The 18901-nt window shown below is 40.4% G+C and overlaps 1 protein-coding gene across 1 annotated transcript in view; it reads left to right on the top strand.

The window, feature by feature from the left end:
- The first annotated feature begins 1167 nt into the window (after window positions 1–1167).
- The window catches only part of PIK3CG (phosphatidylinositol-4,5-bisphosphate 3-kinase catalytic subunit gamma), a 35856-nt gene continuing 18122 nt past the window's right edge, over window positions 1168–18901 (top strand). The window contains exons 1-4 of the mRNA XM_065397542.1: window positions 1168–3171; window positions 5517–5582; window positions 5676–5901; window positions 10496–10599. Coding sequence (XP_065253614.1) covers window positions 1168–3171; window positions 5517–5582; window positions 5676–5901; window positions 10496–10599 — 2400 coding nt within the window. The remainder of the gene's footprint in view (window positions 3172–5516; window positions 5583–5675; window positions 5902–10495; window positions 10600–18901) is intronic.

An 18901-nucleotide genomic window follows, 5' to 3' on the forward strand; every position in this document is an offset into this window, starting at 1 on the left:
TTTTTGAAACATTAAGAACGAATTGTAGTCACCGTGTGTTCTGTTGTTTTCAGGTTAGTTTTGTTGTATGTTCTTACCTTTTGTTCTAATATTTACAAGGGCACGATGAGATTGCTGGGGCTTTTTTGTAAGCAAATAGAGGGAGGCTTTATGTATAAAAGTTTTTTTTCTAAAAAAAATGTTGAAATAATTAAGCAATCTAACATAATTTGTGAAGGAGAGATTGAAGGGGAACAAATGTAAGTACGTCCCCAGTCAACTTTGCTTTCGTCAGCTGAATACTCTGTAAATAACTTCCACTTTGATATGGTAGAACAGAGACTAATTGTGAGCGATAACATTTTTGCTTTGTTAAAATCAGCAAGACTGTCTTAAAATTTCTTTCTAATTTTGTCTGTTTTAGATATTTTCACTTGCTATAAAATGTAGTATAGTATCATTGGCTTGCAAACATTTTCATCATATTAGGCTAAAATTTAGATGTACATTATATAAGGGATTTTTAAAATAAAAATATCCTAACGCTTCATCATGGAGGGGGGAAATAATCAACAGTTTCGCTTTCTGTGGGGTCCACATAGAAACAATATTTGTTTCCTCTGCTACTATTAACATATTTTTCTCCGGAGCTTACTATGACATCATTCTGTGATACTGGCTCACTAACAGCAAAATGTCTTTTAATTGTTAAAATCCATTTGTGTTAATTTCAACATCATCCAAAATACAGGAGGGGAAAAAAATCAATGTTTGCCAAATTCAAAAGAGAAAATCAGTCGGAGCGAAAAAACATTGTCAAGCTTCTAGAGATCACAGTTTCTACTGAAGTCTGGGAGTTTAGGCCCCTGACGCCCTCACAGGATCAGGTTCACAATTCATAAAATGTATTTGAGTGGATAGTGTTCTGTAAATGCACAATTTTAATTAGTTATTGCTGTACCTAATGTTTGGTTTTAAAATTAATAGATTGATTCAAATAAGCCATCCTGAACAAAAATAGTTTTATATTCAGAAACTTTTGGAATATATATTGTATATGTAAAGGTTATGATTAATGCCTGTAGTTAAACTTAACAAAAAGAGCTAATGTGTCTGTAGAAGTACAAACACAGAAATTAAATGAGAAAGTGATCAAACATTTGTATGTTTTGCTAGATTTCTTCTGGCATGGAGTTGGGGAATTATGAACAGCCTGTTGTAATGAGAGAGGAAACCAAACGAAGGAGAAGAAGAATGAAGCCATATAGTGCAGCAAGTAATTTGTCTTCAATGGAACTGATATCCATTGAGTTCATTCTGCCTACAAGCAATAAACATACTAAAGTGCAGGAAACAATGTTACTTGAAATAGCTGGCAACTGTACTGTTGAGCAAATGAAAGCACAGATTTGGATGCGTGCAATAGAGATGAGCCAAACCACAGACTTTTACCATAAATCCACCCCAGATCAATTTATTCTTCAATATCAAAAGAAAGGGCAGTGGTATGAAATTTATGACAAACATCAAGTAATACAGACATTGGACTGCATACTGTATTGGAAAGTGTTACAGAAAAAGGTAGGCAAAATCTATGTGGTCCAGAAGCAAAAACCAACGGAGGCGGTTCAGGAATTTCAGACGCAGCTTAATGATTTAATTGGCTATGATGTCACTGATGTTAGTAATGTGCATGATGATGAGCTAGAATTTACTCGTCGCAGGTTAGTCACACCACGAATGATTGAAGTAGCCTGCAGAGATCCAAAATTGTATTCAATGCATCCATGGATTACATCCAAGCCACTCCCAGAATATGTGTTTAAAAAGATTACTCATAACAATATTTTTATAATCATACATAGAGGAACAACTAGCCAGAAAATTAAAGTATCAATTGATGACATGCCAGATATGATCCTTCAGAGCTTTTTCACAAAAATGGCAAAGAAGAAATCTTTGATGGATATTCCTGAGGATCACAGTGAACTGGATTTTGTTCTCAGGGTTTGTGGCAGAGATGAGTATATCACAGGAGAGACGCCAATCAAAGATTTTCACTGGATAAGACAGTGCCTGAAGAATGGGGAAGAGATCCACCTAGTACTAGATGACCCTCCTGACCCCAAGGAGGATGAGGTTCAGAAAGAAGAATGGCCCTTGGTGGATGACTGCACAGGTGTTACAGGATATCATGAACAGCTGACAATAGATGGAAAAGATCATGAGAGGGTGTTCACTATCTCTTTGTGGGACTGTAATAGAAAATTCAGGGTCAAGATAGTTGGCATTGATATCCCAGTGCTACCAAGAAATACTGAACTTACTGTGTTTGTTGAGGCTAATATTCAACATGGGCAACAACTTCTTTCACAGAGAAGGACCATATCTAAGCCTTTTACTGAGGAGGTTCTGTGGAATACTTGGGTTGAATTTGATATTAAAATTAAAGATTTGCCTAAAGGAGCACTACTGAATCTACAGATATATTGTGGCAAAGCACAGGCATTATCCACAAAGGTTAGCCTTCAGTCACATGATTCCCCCAACTCCGATTCTAAATGCAAAACTCAGCTACTCTATTATGTAAATATTTTGTTGATTGATCACCGTTCCCTGCTACGTAGTGGGGAGTACGTGCTTCATATGTGGAAGATTTCAGGTAAGGGGGAAGAGCAGGGAAGCATCAATGCTGACAAACTTACATCAGCAACCAATCCTGATAAAGAAAACTCAATGGCTATCTCTATTGTTTTGGATAAATATTGCCACCCAATAGCTTTGCCCAAACATAGGATAACATCTGACCCCCAAGGGGATAGGACAAGAGCTGAAATGCCCAACCAGCTTCGAAAACAACTTGAAGCGATCGTAGACACTGACCCACTTAATCCACTTACTCCTGAGGACAAAGAATTATTGTGGCATTTTAGATACGAAAGCATAAAGCACCCCAAGGCATATCCTAAGCTGCTTAGCTCAGTGAAGTGGGGACAGCAAGAAATAGTGGCTAAAACATACCAGTTGTTAGCTAAAAGAGAAGCTTGGGATCATAGCACTTTGGATGTTGGACTAACAATGCAACTTTTGGACTGTAACTTTTCGGATGAAAATGTAAGAGCAATGGCGGTTCAAAAGCTGGAGAGCTTAGAAGACGACGATGTTCTGCATTACCTTTTGCAACTAGTGCAGGTAAGGTATATTTGCATTCCTGAACATTAGTTTCCTTGAATATTTGCATGATCATTGAAATGTTCCAGTGTTATGAATGACCTACTGTTTGAAGTCTCCAATGTTAATCAAAACACTGCTAGTAAAAGGAATTAATAATATCCTTAATTCATTTACCTTTGTTATCATTCACATGTTGTGTCTACATTAACAGTCTTCTTCAAATTTCCCACAGTCACCTTACTACCAGTGTAGCTCTAATGATGGAAGCACATCCTAACCACTGGGTTTTCTAATCCTGCTCAGAGCAGGTCTAGATCACATGATAGTTAAAGCACCAGTTGTATAATGATCAGCAGAACTGCAGTCAGAGAGCCCATGTTTCCCTGAGGTAGGGTGATCAGATGTCCCGATTTTATAGGGACAGTCCAGATATTTGGGGCTTTTTCTTACATAGGTGCCTATTACCCTCCACCCCCTGTCCTGATTTTTCACACTTGCTATCTGGTCACCCTACCCTGAGGGACTTTTATTGACAGGATACCAGGGAATGTGGGAAGTTTGGCTGGAAGCAACACAGCCACGTGGTCAGAGCAATGCACAGGATTTAATAAAGTTACATCTTCAATGTAACCTGTATTCAGCTTCTCACTAAGTGATTAAAACATCAGTGGCCAGTCTGTACCAGTGCTCCTGCTATTGCTGCCACTGTTGGTAATGAAACAATGAAAAATTTAAAGAAAATGCTAGTTTAGACAAGGCCTGACCCAAAAGTTTTGGGTTGTGCTTAGGTTCTGCTTGCAGAGTTGTGTGAAGAATCTTTCATGCTGCTGTGCATGCATCTTATCTGGCAATACTATCAATCTTATACTTTCATGTACTTGTACTTCTCCTTAAAATTTAAAAAGTATAAAACAGTAAAATAAAAGGCAAGGCAAGGAACCATGGTTCTGAATCCATACATAGGATTTATTCATTCATAGAAAGTTAGAAAGATCAAAATCAGGGTTTTATTGGAAAGTGAGTTACAATCCTATTTGCTTGAAATATCTCATATATGGTCTCTTGCTAGCTGTTGTTGCTGAAAGCTTGAGATCAGTTATACGACAAAGCATTTCAGAGATCTGAGTTTGAAAAGAGAAGTTTCTTTCACTTTCACTATAGTTTGCTTTGGGGTGGGAACACTGCACCATTGCAACTTGCAGAACTGAGGGTATTATTGATTGCAGATTAAATTTGTAATAATGCAATTCTGTAGTGTAAATGCATATCCAGCTACTCTGGTCCTATTCTGCACCTTTCCATACCTGGCAGCTCTTTCTCTGTAAAGGTTATAAACTCCACAGCAGCAGACACAACTAAATATCAAGGAACCTATGAGCAAATTCTGCAGTAACATTGGGCATCTCCGTGGCAAGGGAGCCTGTGGACCTTGTAAGCCACACAGGTTCAGAGGTAGTTGCTGACTCCTAAGAAAGTGAAGTTGGCGCTTCCAAATTTGCAGGAGCAGTGCTTCTGACAAAGCCTCTGTATACTCTCCAGCCTCATCTTCACCCGTCTGGAGGTTGGGCTTCCCAGACAGGACGTATGCAATTCAAGGTTTGTAAATTTTAAGGCCAAAAGTTACCACTAAGATTATCTAGTCTGACCTCCCACGTAACTGCTACTCTGTACACTCTCCTTTAAGACAGCAGAGCTTACGGACAAGTAGTTGTTTGTTTATTTTTAACACATTTTTGCACCCAAATTAGGGGCTCAATTAATATGCAGGCTGACGGATACACGCGTGCATACAATGCAGGATGCTAAAATTATTCTTTGTGCATTTTTTAAAATAATTTGTTTCAAGACAATAAACATTAAAATGATTTTAAGAAGGAATAAACTACTGAGGTATTTTTAGTTTCTTTCAAAACAAAGGGAAAAATTCTGGGTTAAAACTTTTATTAAATTACAATATACACAATAGTTTAATGTAAAACAATATTAGAATGTTTTGTTTTATTGCCCCCGCATCTGAATCTCTGAGTACTGTCACTATAGTGCACCAACATTCATGAGTGTGAAGTTAGACTGGATGGCTTTTGTTTGTTAATCATCTGTCACAATAATAATGTCTCAAAAAAAAAACAACCTAGCATAGAATCATAGAATGCAGTGATCAAATCACATGCAAAGAAACATCAGTGCTTTTTCCAACTTTTTTTCTCTCTAAAGACCTATGCTTTTCCATAACATTTTTACTTTGACAGAGCTCTATTCTGTTGATGTCATCTGTAAATTACACATATAAGAAAATGCAACAAGGTATTATAAATATTTTAAATAAAATATGTATTTCTTTGATTTTTATATGCATTTTTTAGGCTGTGAAATTTGAACCCTATCATGACAGCGCACTAGCCAGATTTCTACTAAAACGAGGTTTGAGAGTAAGTACTTCAAAATGAAATAACATTAAAGTTACAGGCATTGTTAAAATTGACTGTTATGTATATTAATTTTAGCCTTTTCTCTGCCTTTAGAACAAAAGAATTGGTCACTTTTTGTTTTGGTTTTTAAGAAGTGAGATTGCTCAGTCCATGCACTACCAGCAGAGGTTTGCTGTGATCCTAGAAGCCTATCTTAGGGGCTGTGGAAAAGCCATGCTACATGATTTCATGAAACAGGTTCAGATAATTAAGTTGCTGCATAAAGTCACAATGGATATAAAATCAGTTTCTGCTGAAAAGTACGATGTCACCTCTCAAGGTATTTATTCATAGGTATTGCTTCATTTGTTATGTAATGTGTGTGTCTTTTCACTCCATGTGTATTAAAACCAAGGCAGCAAACAGTACTGTTTCTCTGTAATGTCCATAAGAGTAAATTACTACCTCTGCCTCTGAGCATTACAATTAATTCTTCTAAATAGCCACATAAGTTGTGGGTGTCAAAGAAGCCAATAATATATTCACTTGTGGAAAACTGCATTAATGCGGAGTTAAGGTTGGAGGCACTCAATGGTGCGCTGTGTTCCTGGGTGCCTTCCAGAACTCAAACGTTGTAAAACCAGGAAATGCAGAATTCAGGTACTCTAATATTCTTCTAATCTAAGGCATATGTAATGTGACAAGAAAAAACAAAAGACACATGCTACCATGAAATGAAGAGGTAGGATGACACCACACTATACAATCTTAACTCCTCTCTCCTTTGTGTATTACTGCAACACAGGTGCAAGTGCAAGTTAATGCACCTCTCCTGGTATAAACGAGAAGCAGTGTGTTCTCAGTGAGGGGTCCTGGGCTCTGAAATTAATTTTCCTTCTTGATTCATCTGAGCCATGGATGTGGTGTGACCTGCAGGTGATGCTGCAGATGTTTATGCAGACTTTTCCTAGAGAAGTGGAAGGTTAATTGTAGGGATTAATTAAGGAGCTGACTGGTAGGCTCTTGGAAGATGTTGCTTGGAGTTGGGAAAATTATTGGAGGTCTCGCTTTCTCTTTTCATGTATTTATTTATTTTTGAGAGAGAGAGAAATGATCAATTGGTATGAGCCTGGTTAGGTGCCCTGTTTTAATTACAATTTGTATTAAAGTTGTGTATGTGTTTTATTACGTGCCTAGCACCTGAGATAGGCACAGTGGACAAATTTGAGTGAAACCATACTTTTTTATCTCAATTAAAAGTGAATGGATTTTTAATTCAGTTCATTGATTTTATAAAGGATGACACCTTTCTTCAGATTTTATGGTATATTTTGCATATGCTGAAGAAGCACCCATAATAAAACATAATGTGAAGTCATATTTTTCATTAAGCCACTTTCTCAATATATCTCATAAACCAGTTTATGCTCCAAGCTAAAAGTCCTTAAACAGTGTTTTTGATTATAGTAAGTGCGAGGCTTCATTTCAAAAGTCTTGGATTATTCTTACCCAGAACGAAAGAAATGTTTACTTCATTTTTGAATATGCCTCCTGCTTTTTGAACAACTTTCCAGATACTTCATTCCTAGAGGAGAGAATTCCTTTCACTACTATACCTGCACCGTGACATCTTACCAGTTCTTTTTCAGCATTTACCATGCTGAATCAACCACCAATAGGAGCTTGTAACATGACTGGTTCCAACAGTTGGAAAACCCATTGCGAATAGTGCAACTTCATATCAATCCCAGAAAGTGTTCCTTCAGTCCAGAGATCCTGATGTTGTTAATTAAAAAGTAAATTCCAAGTTCCCTTCCATTGTGAATATCAGCTTTGAAATCCCAGTCCAACTCACCATCCTGTAAATTGATGTTTCCAAGATAAGCCATTACCGGGGCAGTCAGTTGTGTGAGTAGACCTGAAACAATGCAGTGTTCACCCTGGATGACCCAGGTATTTTTTCAGGTCTTGCTATGTTTTCACTTTTATCCTGCATTCCTAAATTCAGGAGGAGTTTTGTCATTTTAAAGACTGTAAAATTGGGGCCATAGTATTTAATAACCTAGACAAACCCTCCTGTGTCATGCCCAGTGTTCAACATGGTGTTTGTTTGGTTGTGATGCTGACAAACCCCGTTAAAAACTTCTACATTTTAGAAGAAATTTAATTTTAATTATTTTACAAAACACATAGGGAGGCTTCCCCAAACTTCTTTGATCAGAATATCTACTTTTTAGGAGGAAACTTGAAGCTTCTGCAGCTATATATATATAGAGAGAGAGAGCTTCTGAAATTTCAATCACAGCAATCAGCTTTATGTACAGCAAGTTATCTGTCTTATGTGATTTTTTTTTTTCTTTCTTTCTTCTCTTTTACTCTCTCCAAAAATAGTGTAATATATAACAGGACCTGAAAAGAGTACTTGGGTGACCAAGTGTGACTGCTCTGCATTTTTCAGGCCTACTCACATGACTGTTCCACTAATGACTTATCTAACTTGTTTTTGAAAATATGGGATATGTTGCCTTAACTACTGCCTTTGGAAATGTGTCACTGCCTAGCTACGCTTACTTGTTAAGAAATGTTTCCTAACGTTGTTCCCAAACTTTTTCTTCCTTTAACTTCAGCCTGTTGCGCCTTTTGCCCACCATCTCCATTGACTTCCTTTATTTATATTGTCAGTCTGAATTTGTTGGATCACGTCTTCTCCCTTTGGTCTTCTCTTTTCTAGTCTTATCAGTCTTTCAATCTTATCCCCTAATTCTTGTATCTCTGTTTTCACCCTTCTCAGTACTTTTGTTTAGTCCTTTTTTATCTTCCCTCGGTTTAGGTACACAGTATTCCAGGTGCAGTATCACCATGGCTATATCGGGTAATATTTCCCTCATTTTTCATGTCAGAATCCCTATGTTTACATCGAAATTTTTTTTTCTACAAGGGCAACACACTTTAATCTTATACTTGTTTTACTATCTGCTTTCATCCCTGGGTCTGCATAATTGCTTCCTAAATATCTTCAAAATAGATATCTGTACAATTGTTTCCTCTCTCTAGGTTCTAGTTTTGAGTTCTTAAACTAGATCAGCTGGGAAATCTTATTACTTATAGATACTTATGTTCTTTTTTTTTTTTTAAATCAACTAGTTCCAAACCTTTACTGTGCTCGCTTTAAGTAATTGGTATTCAGTTTCTTAATTATGTGGTTTTATATCAGATAGCTTATTGAAATTGACATGCTATATCCTGAGCACCTTTGTGTAGTAAATCAATAATTACATTGTAGAAAGCTATTAGATTTGAGAAGGCCTATTTTAATAACCCCTAGTTTGCCTTTAAAGAAAGGTGTCTAATTATAATGTTCACATATTGACTCCTTTATCTTGCACTCAGATATCCCAGAATAGGTATCACACTAGTCATCTGGTATTTTCTAGGCCTTTCTTTCCTAAAAGCCTCAAAGATAGGTGTCATTTGTTTTTGTTTTTGTTTTTTCAATTCCTGGGTGACTCTTAATTCACTGAACTTTATAGCAAAGATTTTGAGATTTTTCTCTGTTAGTATTTTAAAAATTCTAGGTGCAGAAATGCTGAGTCTAGCTTCTTCATTTTCCAGTGGTCCTTTGTTTCCCTTCTAATTTTCCTCTTTTTTTGAGGGTATAATTATTTATATAGTGCCATCAAGATGGTGGGGCGCTTGAATAGCTAGAACTTGTGCATATAGAAATCCCTGTCTTATTTTCTTTTTCTTTTAAATTGGTGTCTTGTTTGTTTAATATACAAGAAGAGTACTTCCCAGCATATTGCAGAGAGGGATTGTGACTGGCTAGCTAAGATGGAACAATGTGTATTTATTAACCATTCCTGTTTAAACTGAAGGATCAGAAATCTGGAGGGGCTATGAATGGATCTCCTAATTTACATATATGACTATTCAATGCCTTATTTACATAATCAGCAGATGTTCTGTTTGCTAGAATTTAAAACTGATAGAGCTGCAGTATGGAACATTCTTTAAGAATATAGTAATTGCTTTGCCCCTAGCTGGCTCCAGGTAACTGGTGGCTCCTTGAGGCTCTGCCCCTGGTTGCTTCTTGCCCTGGCCTGGATGGAGGGCTGTGGTCGGTTGCTCACTCCTGGTGCTGGCCGTTGCCCTGGACTGGGTGAGGGATCTGCAGCTGCCTGCCGTCAGTTTGGGGGATACTCTGACTGAGCTGCTAGCCCTTAGTTGTAACTATTCCTTGCATCCTGGCTTGTGAGGATTGGAGCTCTCGCTGTAACTGCCTGGCTGCTGCTGGAAAGCCTCGCGGTCACAGAGAGGGAGCTAAAGCACTGCCCAACATCACTATAGCTGTAGGTCCAAATCTGTGGCCAGGTGTGGTTGGGGGAACTATGCTCTAGGGAGGCTATGTCTCTGGCTAGAGTCTTCATGGCTTCAGTATTATTCACTCTAAGCATCCAAAAATCATGAGATTTGTTTAAAAAGTTGTGTTCTTGTATTTGTCTTCTAGTTATGAACCTTTAGGGGTCATGTTTTCAGGGGGTTTTTTGTTAATGATGAGGGCTAGAAACGTTTTTTAAATGAAAGCTGAGATTCTCATATAATCACCTGAGTCCAGGAGTTGGATCTTTAAAAAAAACACCAAATTCTACAAGACTGGTGGTAACATCATGAAAGTTGGTAACACTGTGACTGGCTCTCTATGGTTAGACACCCGAGGACATTTAACCAGATAGAGCATCTCTACCTATAGAATCTCCTTGGATTTCCAAATCTGAAGAAGCTGCTAGAAGGTCTTAGGAATAAGCAGTTCAAAAAGGTAGCTAAAAATAGGAGCCTTGCCTTCAAATTCTGAGACTTAAAAGGTCTAATTAATTGTAACTTTCTGCTTCTAACTTTTGAACCCAATAATGGTGATTTATTTTTTGCTATTACAGTTATCACACAGCTGAAACAAAAGCTTGAAAAACTGCAGAACAGCAAACTTCCGGAAAGCTTTAGAGTTCCATATGACCCTGGGCTGAGAGCAGGAGCACTAGTGGTAAATATATTTTATTATTTACAAATTCTTCATGGTTTGAAAATCTCTTATCTGCAAATATGTGTGATTTAATATCTGCCTCTTCAAATCATGTACCCAAAAGTCTTGACTTCACTTCTGCCATAGATATCCTCATTTATGGTTTTACCTCAGTTCACTTTGACAACCCTATCTTTTCTGTGGTTACTCCCCTTACCTATGACGGATCACAGACTTCAAACCTGGGTCCATGGGTCCCCAGGCAGCACTCAGGCCATGACTGCCACCCAGCAGCTCACCTGAGAAACTAGGGACAGGTTCAAAGAAGGTCTAGCTTGCAGAGGGCCCTGCCCCAAAACACTGGGGGAAACATCCAGACCCCCAACTGGCTAAGGAGCACAACATAAACCAGGAAGTAACAACAGGAAGCTGTGCGAGCAAGTAGCGGAATCCTTGGCTGGCTGTGACTACCTCTGGATTACCTGACTCCTGAGCCCTGCATTCCTTCCTGTTCCTGGTTCGTGTCCTCCCATCCCAGACCCCTGTCTACTCCCAGTTCCTGCTGTCCTGCTCTACTTTGGCCCCTGCTGCTCTGCCTTATCCCTGACGCTGTCCTCAGCTCTGATCCCTGGCCTAGCACCCGACTTTGTCTCTAGCTCTGACCTTCAGCTTCGTACCTAATGTTGTCTTTCGTTTTGACCCTCTGCTCTGACCATTAGGTCTGATTTCTGCTCCAACCACTAGGTATGACTGCCCATGGCGCAGTCATTGCACCACATCGTTGAGCCATTGTTGATACAAAAGTCTTCTCTGCCATTTAGAATAGCCTTTCTGTATCTCTTCAATATACCAAATTGCTGTTTTATTTCAAATCTCAGCTTAAAAGTTCTTTTCATTGCCTTTTCCTTTCTCTCTGCCTTGAGTTATTACCTTATTTTTGTAAGTATCAGTTAATTCTGCAAAGCATTTTAGGATAGAATTTATGTTGTGGTGATACAGAAAATATTCTATTGCACAGTGTAGGAAGAAAGGCACTGATTGGCTTTGTGTACACAGAAGTGTTACATTTATCCAAATGCAATAAAAGCAATCACAGTGTGGACCTTTCGTCTAACATAACTAAGGCTACATGTACACTACGGGGGGGGTCGATTTAAGATACGCAAATTCAGCTACGCGAATAGCGTAGCTGAATTCGACGTATCGCAGCCGACTTACCCCGCTGTGAGGACGGCGGCAAAATCGACCTCCGCGGCTTCCCGTCGACGGCTCTTACTCCCACCTTCGCTGGTGGAGTAAGAGCGTCGATTCGGGGATCGATTGTCGCGTCCTGACGGGACGCGATAAATCGATCCCCGAGAGGTCGATTTCTACCCGCCGATTCAGGCGGGTAGTGTAGCCCAGGCCTAATTCAGTCTCATAATCTATTTTGTGTAAAATGGCCAGTGGTGTAAAAGTCTCTTCATTCATACTTCATTAATGAAAATGTTGTATACTGTAAATACCTAGATAGACAGTAAAATGCCGGTCACTGCAACATGATCACAGACACGTGTCTACCAAATTAAGAGGTTGATGTGGTATGACTATAGAATCAATTAAGCGGTTGATGGGCTATTCAGATACTGTAGATAGAAGTCACAATTGGCTTGATGGCAATGTGACTTTTTTTTTAGACACTTTGCTGCCACAACAGCATTTGATACTGTCCGTATAGACTGTGAAGCTCACAACTCTACCAACACTTCCCTAGATAAGGGAAATAAGTGAGTTATAGGTGCAAATGGTGTGACATCAGAAGGCAGACAGACAGTTATTCACAAGCTATCCCTTCCTTTTATTCCTTGGACACTAAACTCAAAGTAATCTGTGAACAAAGGAATGTTTATTATAGTGGTTACTTTAGTCCAGTGTGAGTTCCACTTTCCATTCAAACTTTTGGGCTGAAATTTTCAATATTTAGTCTCAGCCCAAATGTTTGAGGCCAATTGGTTCAGTATTTTTAAAGTAATTAAGATTTAAGGCTGGCAGTTTCACACATAGCTGTAAAGCCCAGTTGATTTTGAATATTTAAGGTGCACTGAATTACATTAGCCCCAGCCTTGCATAAGCATGCTCTGTCCACGTGCTGTTCATATAGAACCTGATCTTTACATTCCAAGTTTATCTTGTCCATTGTCCCTAGCATCAGGGTGTTCCAGCTTATCTTAGCTAGCACAGACAACCTGATTCCAGCATACTGCTTGGTAAGCCCATATTTACAACTTAACCTTCCATTCATCTTCCCAATCATGCCCACTAAGAAATGAGGCAGGTTATGGCAAGCCAGGCCTACGTTTCCATTCCTTTAATTTTCTTGTTTTTAATGTTAGTATTTGTTTCATTTGTGTCCTATTCCACCTTTCTGTGCTCTTTTTTTCAAGTTTACCAAGCAGCAACACATCGTCAAAACCACAGTAGTTATAATAATTTGAACCACCGTTAATATTAGGCTCAAAGTACGAAGCAGGGGATGCAACTTCACCTCCGCAGGTAGAACCCAGAAGGATCTAATCCCACATTATAAGCTTGCTCTGCCTTTAAAGCATCCTTCAGTAATTTTAACTTTGCCTTTATTTTAATGACATTATGAAAAACTGGTACAAAATGTAAAAATCTTTCCATTTATCACCACGAGAAATTTAGGTGTCAAACAGAACATAGGCCAATTAAAATAACATTCCCTGGGTCCATACCAGAAGTGATCCTGTTAAGCCACCAAACAATACTTGTCATCACCAACATAGGCAGTTTTTACTTTACCAACTTCCCAGCATCTGAACTGTACTGTGCAATTTGAAGACTATTCCCCCAGATTGAACCCACATGCTGGCAACTCTTACTCTGCACATGTAAGTGCCCCCCTGGTGCAAGCAGCAGTACAAGTCCGGAGCTTTCCGGACTTTGCATTGTTTTGCAACAGAATTTGAGGAAGGAAAATAAAACTTCTTCCACGCCGGACGAGTTGTAGTGCTTTTCACATTTAACTTCATGTTATTGGACCTTGGTTAAATTTCTTACCCTGTACCAATTAGTATTACATCCCTTGTACCAAATTTTTAACATTTATGTGGGGATAAAATAGGGCAACCCTCTTTGTTCTGTCACTTAAGGCCTCTTTTACTTTATATAGTATGTCATTGTTTTTGCCTTTTATCTTTCATGTTCGGAAATTAACTTTATCTTGTACATAAAAAAAAATTACAACATCATACATATAAAATAGTTACAATTTCTTTATCAATAAATTGTTTGCTTTGTTGATTTTCAAAATACAGTACTCTAGATGCTAATTCTGGCTGAAACCCTTGCTCATGTAACGGTTGAAGTACTTCTGCTGCTAGTAACGGTTGAAGTACTTCTGCTACTAGCTTCTGTTCATATGCTTGTTCATGTTCCCACAGCCTTTCTATGTCAACCATTGGGGATGATAGCCTCTGGCCCCACCCCTTGTGCCTGAGACCCACCCCTTTCCCACCGGAGTCCCAAGTCCCCCACCGCAGCCACCGCCCCCTAACCTCAGGCCACCCCGCCCGAGCGCCCCCAGCCTTGGCACTGACCCCAGCTGCCTTGAGTCCCAGGCCACAGGCAGGCCCGCCCTAGTCCCAGCCCGCTTTGGGGAAGAGGAGCAGCCTGCCTGGGCTGGGGCCATGGGGGAAGCGGCAGGAAGCAGGAGATGGCCTCGGGATGGAGGATGGGTGGGGCCAGGCCTGGCTGGGGAGGCTCAGCCTCCCCGGGCCTGGTTTCAAAGTGATATACCAATCCCAAAAAGCTCAGCTCCCATGTCAGGCTCCCTCCAGGTTTCATTGCTTCCTGACCTTGGCAGACTTATGCATTTTAAAAGTTTACTTTTTTGTCCATAAAGTCCTTTCAATAGTTTTAAACCATTTTTGATCAAACCCCTGTGACTGCAGATTGGTGAAATTCAATGACACTTGGCACATTAATAAACTAAAATTTATTAAGCAATAAGACCTTAATTTAACTCTAAGCCATTAGTTGGATTTGTTTCAAATCTAGGCTATTTCAATCTTATATATAATTGCTTAGTTTTCCATTTACAAAACAACCTATATGGAAGTTTTACTTCCCAATGCAATTTATTTTACTCTATAATTAAACAAAACTTTTGGATAAAAGCATTAATGGTTAAGATTAATTTCTTATATTCACTGATCTTTCTTGGTGCTGGGTTGATTTCTGCTTCCAAAGCGCACAGCCATCTGAAAAAGGAAACACAACCTATTGTGGCTCCTATTTGGAGCCTCTATATGGTTTTAATTAAATAGCATGTCTTTACATTTGTTTTATCTCTCTTACAAAACACACTTCATGTACCATGGGAATCTTCCATAGTGCATCTCTCACCCTTTATTTGCCATAAAATCTTGTTAGCCGTATTAATTTTCACGTCAAGTGTAACTGTTTGTTTTGTGAATAAAAAGTTTCCATGTACCCCTATGAAAGCGATTGTCTGATTACTAGAGCCACCTTAAGGCTCAGTGTTCAAAACATTGCTACTCCTCTAACAATGCCTCCTGCCCTCCCATACACGCCTTTGCTGTTGCTCCAGAGGTGTACTGTCTCTTTAATTTTTCATTCTCACCCTGCAGCTCTTTCAGCTGCTGATTCATTACAAGAGGATGCAGAGTCTCTCACTACTTTCTTGGTTCTGGCCATCCCTGCCACAGCTGCAACCATGTCCTCTAGCCCTTATTTAAAAATATGTTGAACTTCATAAAAACATTGAGGTAACAAAGCCAAATGATACAAGCTACGTGTGTTTGGCTTGAGCGGGCGGGTTGGGGGAGAAGGATTTAGCAAAGACTACCAGCAAACCTTGGCAGCTGCTCAAAAGTGCCTGTCCGCTTTTGCAACTTTGAATGAAAGATTGAAATGGATTTTTAGTGGAATCTTTTAAAAGCCAATTAATTTTTTACGTACAAAGTAGGGTTTTACAAACCAGGAGTGTTTGTTTAGGTCCTTAAAACCTTATGTAATTACACAAATATATTTGCATTTCTTTTAAGTATTTTAATCAACACCACTTGTTTTGCTCTAATTATATTTTACAAACTGTACCCTGACTACATTCCCTACTTGTACATTTGGAGGCAGCTAAGTTCAAATGGAAACCCCTTATTTCTTTTTAGTGATTTTGACTAAATTGTTCATAGTCCAATGACTCAAATCAGAGGCCTTGGCTACACTGGCGCTGTACAGCGCTGCAACTTGCTGCACTCAGGGCAGGGCCGGCTCTAGGCACCAGCAAAACAAGCTGGTGCTTGGGGTGGCACATTTTTAGGGGCGGCATGGCCGGCGCCAGAATGCCGCCCCTAAAAATGTGCCCCGGCCGCCCTAGCTCACCTCCGCTGCTGCTGCCGCTCGCACGCCACAGTGCGCGAAACAGCTGATTCGCGCGCCGCAGCCGCTCGGGATCTCCCCCTGCACTCGGGGCCGGGGGTGGGGTAATTAAAAAACGGGGGCGGGGGGCGGCCAAAATTGTTTTTGCTTTGGGCGGCAAAAATCCTAGAGCTGGCCCTGGCTCAGGGGTGTGAAAACGCCTCCCCCTCCCCGAGTGCAGCGAGTGCAGCGCTGTAAAGAGCCAGTGTAATCAGTGCCTGCAGCGCTGCACACTCGCTCGCAGTGCTGCAAGCTATTCCCCTCAGAGAGGTGGAGTACTTGCAGCGCTGCGAGAGAGCTCTCGCAGCGCTGGCGGCGCGACTACACTCGCGCTTGGCAGCGCTGCCGCAGCAGCGCTGTGAATTCTCAAGTGTAGCCAAGCCCAGAGTGTCTCTCTGCCTACAGCAGTCCTTTACAATTGATTATTTACAGACCATTCAATGGCCATTCTCTCTCAAAATGACTGTAAAGATTCCTGGGGACAAAAGCATAGTGGTGGTAGTTGTCACCACCTGACCTCCCCTTGTGTAATTTGTTTGACTACCAGGGTTCCACCAGGCAAGACTGGACCAAGTTGTACTGCTGTAACCAGATTTTGTTATCAAACCAAGCATTCTCTTTTCCCTTACTGAATATTACACCCAATCCCTTTACTATACCGGCCTGCTTAATCCTTTCAGCACTCTAACATTTTTAACATCTGCATAAATATTCCCTTTAACCCCTCACTCTCTTTCCTTAAATCACTTACTTATCTCCCAAAGTGACACATTTCTCAGCCAATTTCTCTCGGGAATACGAGCTTATCTTTGTAATTGTTTGCATTCATTCTTTAGCTACACTTACTGTTGTCTTCATGATCTCCCATTGGTCTTATTCTTTAAAGTTTCAGTAGCATTCAACATACCTTTGCCTGCTCTGCCAGGCATTCCTTTCTATAGGAATCCAAAGTAGCTCCCTCTATTCCCTGTATGTTACTTAATTTCTCTTTAGGAGAGACTTCTGTATAATAATTTAATAACATGGTTTTTTGTTTCTTTTTGTTGCATTTCTTGTCTAACACTATTTATTGGAGTTCATTTATTTAGGGGAGTCCATAGGGACCTCCTTTAGATCTAACCCACTCCTCCAGTGCCCTGGAAAGCTGAAATTTAAATCCTTCCAATACCATTGCTAAACTTCTGGGTTGTGATCCTTGCAAGTAAAGCTACGTATATAATAAACTATACATTACCTGCTCCAGACAAATGGAATCTGAGTCACTGAACTGCTGTATTGGTGTTCTCCTGAGACCTCTTCCACTCAGTTCCCCAAGAACTCAGTTTGACTCCAGTCTCGTCACTCAGGTTCCTTTCTATGGCATACAGCAAAGCTATGTTGACGACAAGTGTAGGGGGTGAGTATATTATAGGGCATACCACACATCCAAAGTTACACAGCAAAACTTTACCTTATACAGTAACTCCTCACTTAATATCGTCCCAGTTAATGTTGTTTCGTTGTTACATTGTTGATCAATTAGAGAACATGCTCGTTTAAAGTTGCGCAATGCTCCCTTATAACGTTGTTTGGCAATCACCTGCTTTGTCCACTGTTTGCAGAAAGAGCAGCCCATTGGAGCTAGCTGGTGGGGGCTTGGAACCAGGGTGGATCGGCAGCCCCCCATCAGCTCCCCTAAGTTCCCTGTGCCGCAGCCTCCCAGCAGGCTATCAATTGCCAGGCAGTTCAGCTGTCCCTCCCCCCACTGTCGTATGCTGCTCCTGCCCTCTGCCTTGGAGCTGCTCCCCGGAGCCTCCTGCTTGCTGTGCAGAGGGGGGGTGGAAGAGAAGTTCTAATGTCAGGGTATCCCCCTCCCTCCCACTCTCACCCCCCCCCTGCTCCTGTACCTCTCCACAGAGCAGGGGGGGACACGACAGGACTCAGGATGGAGGGAGCTTGCTGGCAGCAGCTGCTGTCTCAATTTGCTGATCTACTTAAAAAGGCAATGTACTTAGAGTGGGGTCAGCGTACTTAAAGGGGCAATGCAGGTCTCTCACACACGGTGAGACACACATACACGCGCGCGCGCACACACACACACGTCTCTGTCTCTCTCTGCCATGCTGTGTCTCCTCCCTCCATTCCTGCTGCCTTGTAGAGTGTGAGGCTACATTAACAACAATGTGTTAATCCTCAGCCGAGGGCTCCGCCGAGTGCTAGTTCATCATTTAGCAGTAAGGCATTCCCTGGGAAATATCCCACCCTCTGACTCCACCACCTCAACCAAGCTTCACAATCATAATTGCTGTGTATACTATTAATTGTTTGTTTAAAACTTATACTGTGTATATGTGTGTGTGTGTGTGTGTGTGTGTGTGTGTGTGTGTGTGTGTGTGTGTTTGTATAGAGAAAGAGTCTCTTTTGTCTGGGGAACATTTTTTCCCCTGGAACCTAACCCCCCTATTTACATTAATTCTTATGGGGAAATTGGATTCGCTTAACATCGTAGCGCTTAAAGTAGCATTTTTCAGGAACATAACTACAACGTTAAGCGAAGAGTTACTGTATTCCTGCTTATCTTAGCTAGTACAGACATCCTGACTACAGCATACTGCTTGGTAAGCCCCTATTTACATCTTAACCTTCCATTCACCTTCCCAGTCATGCCCACTAAAAAATGAGGCAAGTTACTTACGTCAAGCCAAGCCTACAGAGAAAACTAAAGCATGAGGAGGGTGACTTGCTGAAAGTCTGTTGCAGAACTAGGAACAAACTTCCAATTCCCAGTCCTATGTTTTATCCATAAAAATAACTGGATTTTTTAATTTTATTTTCTAAAAGGGAAATTACTGAGGTGGTGGGAAAGTGTTACTGCAGTACTAAGCTTGGGAATACAAGCACT

This window comes from Emys orbicularis, chromosome 1 (assembly GCF_028017835.1).
Source record: "Emys orbicularis isolate rEmyOrb1 chromosome 1, rEmyOrb1.hap1, whole genome shotgun sequence".
NCBI lineage: Eukaryota > Metazoa > Chordata > Testudines > Emydidae > Emys > Emys orbicularis.